At 45.4% G+C, this 3182-nt stretch overlaps 1 protein-coding gene across 1 annotated transcript in view; it reads right to left on the minus strand.

Moving 5' to 3' along the window:
- The window catches only part of LOC107298536 (olfactory receptor 51G2-like), a 5548-nt gene extending 5188 nt beyond the window's left edge, over positions 1-360 (minus strand). The window contains exon 1 of the mRNA XM_015827914.2: positions 4-360. Coding sequence (XP_015683400.2) covers positions 4-360 — 357 coding nt within the window. The remainder of the gene's footprint in view (positions 1-3) is intronic.
- Between the last annotated feature and the right edge of the window lie 2822 nt (positions 361-3182).

Here is a 3182-nt window from a genome sequence, read left to right on the forward strand (position 1 = left end):
TACAGCCATGGACAGCAGCACTGCTGACTCCATCATACACAAAGCATGGATGAAGAACATCTGGGCCAAACAGGTATTAAACTGGATCTCCCTAGCCTGGAACCAGAAGATGGAAAGCATCTTGGGCAACGTAGAGGTGGTGGCTGCTAAGTCAATAGTAGACAGCATGCAGAGGAAGTAGTACATGGGCCTGTGGAGGGCTGGTTCTGATACTATGACTAGTAAAATGATAGAGTTCCCAGCAACGATGATCACATAGCCAGTGCAGACTGCCACTGAGAACCACATGTGGTAGGCCTCCAGCCCCGGGATGCCTTGCAACACAAAGATAAAGGACCAGGAGTAGGTCACATTGCCCATCATTCAGGTCCTCCAAGATGCACCGATCACTTTGGCCACCAGCTTCACTGAAGATCATAGCACCTGTCAATCAAAGCAGAGAAAGAGATAGGTCAGGGGTAGGCAACTTTGGCTCTTTTATGACTTGTGGACTTCAACTCCCAGAATTCCTCAGCCAGCATAGGGGAACTATGGCCCCCTCATGACTCGTGGACTTCAACTCCCAGAATTCCTCAGCCAGCGTGGGGGAACTATGGCCCCTTCATGACTCATGTACTTCAACTCCCAGAATTCCTGAGCCAGCATGGGGGAACTATGGCCCCTTCATGACTCATGGACTTCAACTCCCAGAATTCCTGAGCCAGCCTGGCTCAGCTTGGAAACCTCACCCTTTCCCCTCAGCATGGCTGGCTCAGGAATTCTGGGAATTGAAGTTCATGAGTCATAAAAGAACCAAGGTGGCCTACCCCTGAGATAGATGACAAAATTGGTCATTAGGACCAGAGACTTAGTCTTCCAAGCTTTCAGACTTGTGATGGAGCCCATTCTCTGGGAACTTCTCTCTCTCCTGGATGTCTGCACTGGGCTATGCGTAGTATTTACTTGGTGCCTGGTTGTGTGTGGCTTTTAGTCGAGAAAATGAGCTTTTAGATGAGGAAGTGCTCAGAGCTGCAGGAAATCAAGGATCTTTGTAGCTCAGGGTTGAAGTGAATTCTATCTCTGAACTTGGCTGTTTTCTTGCAGATGTTTCATTATCAAACTAGGTAACATCAGTGCGAGAAAGGAGTGGGATTTGCAGAGTGGAGGAGAAGGAGAAGGGGAGGAGGACCAAAAGGAGAAGGAGGAGGACCGTGAGGTCCTGGATGTTCTCTGAGCTTAGTAGTTTTCTTGAAGGCATCTCATTACCCAGAATAGGTAACATCACCACTTGTAATCTGTCGCTGGGAACAAGCAATGCCTGCCAAAAAGCAGTCAAGCTCAGAGAGCGCCAAGGACTCTTCTGCAGGAAACCTTCTCAGTCTCAGCCTCCTGTGACACAATGCAGGTCTTGCTCTCAGCTGAACTATGGACTTGCAATAATAATAATAATAATAATAATAATAATAATAATAATAATAATAATAATAATAATAATAATAATAATAATAATAATAATAATAATAATAATAATAATAAATCCTCTCTGGCAGAAACCTGGAAGAGCCTCAGAGGGATAGAATCAAGATCACGTGAAGTGTTAATACCACTTTACAAGGCCTTGGTAAGGCCACACTTGGAATCCTGCATCCAGTTTTGGTCACCACAATGTAAAAAAGATGTTGAGACTCTAGAAAGAATGCAGAGAAGAGCAACAAGGATGATTAGGGGACTGGAGGCTAAAGCATATAAGGAAAGGCTGCTGGAATTGGGTATGTCTAGTTTAATGAAGAGAAGGACCAGGGGGGACATGATAGCAGTGTTCCAATATCTCAGGGGCTGCCCCAAAGAAGAGGGAGTCAAGCTATTTTCCAAGGCGCCTGAAGGCAGGACAAGAAGCAGCAACAGATGGAAGCTAATCAAGGAGAGAAGCAACCTGGAACTAAGGAGAAACTTCCTGACAGTGAGAACAATTAACCAGTGGAACAACCTGCCTCCAGAAGCTGTGAATGCTCCAACACTGGAAGTTTTCAAGAAGAGATTGGACAGCCATTTGTCTGAAATGGTATAGGGTTTCCTGCCTGAGCAGGGGGTTGGACTAAATGACCTCCAAGGTCTCTTTCAACTTTATTATTATTATTATTATTATTATTATTATTATTATTATTATTATTATTATTATTATTATTATTATTATTATTATTATTGGTGGGCAGCTCTGGTAGGGATGGGGATTAAATGGACAACTTTACAAATGAATTATAGAATAACAGAATAACAGAGTAGGAAAGGACCTAGTCTAACCCCTGCTCAAGCAGGAAGCCCTACCCCATTCCAGACAAATGGCTGTTCAGTCTCTCCTTAAAAACCTCCAGTGATGGAGCACCCACAACTTCTGGAGGGAAACCGTTCCACTATTTGATTGCTCTCACTGTCAGGAAATTCCTCCTTAATTCCAGGTTGATTCTCTCCGTGATTAGTTTCCATCTGTTTCTTCTTGTCCTGCCTTCAGGGGCTTTGGAGAAGAGGTGGACCCCCTCTTCTTTGTGGCAGCCCCTCAAATATTGGAACAGTGCTATCATGTCTCCCCTAATCCTTCTTTTAATTAAACCAGACATAACCAATTCCTGCAACCGTTCTCATATGTTTTTGCCTTCAGTCCCCTGAAAAAGCAGAGAAATGTTGGCTACCAATTTAGGAACTGAACTAGGAAACCATCTATGCTAGCAAACAGGATGCATCTCTTGGGCTTGAACACTCACCAGGCAGAAGCAGCTTTGGAGGGTCCTTTAGAGTGGGGTGTTGTGCATCCTCCGGGGCCCCTCTTGTGCAGCACAAGTGTTGCACCTTCCACGAGAAAGGAATCTTTATAGTCTTGAACAGACCATGTGAAATCCTTGCCTGGAATTGAAGCTCAGCCCTTCTCTGGCTCCTTGTTGCTTTTTTATGCCTTCCCCTCTGGGAGGGATGGAAGAGCTCTCCCTGCAGTGTTGCTGGCCCTGAAGAGGGCCTGGGGAGGGCAGGAGCCTCCACAGACTGGCCCGGCCCATCAGCAGGATGGACTGGAAGCCATCTCATCAGGCGCCATGTGGATCCAGCTTTTTACGTTAGTCCCTGGAAGTGTTGCTGCAAAACATTGGCAAACAAGGGTTCCTTCTTTGGCTCCATGGAATTTTAAAGAAAAGGAAATAGTGGAAGAGAAAGTA

Source organism: Protobothrops mucrosquamatus, unplaced genomic scaffold (genome assembly GCF_001527695.2).
Source record: "Protobothrops mucrosquamatus isolate PMUCROS unplaced genomic scaffold, P.Mucros_1.0 scaffold4062, whole genome shotgun sequence".
Taxonomy (NCBI): Eukaryota; Metazoa; Chordata; class Lepidosauria; order Squamata; family Viperidae; genus Protobothrops; species Protobothrops mucrosquamatus.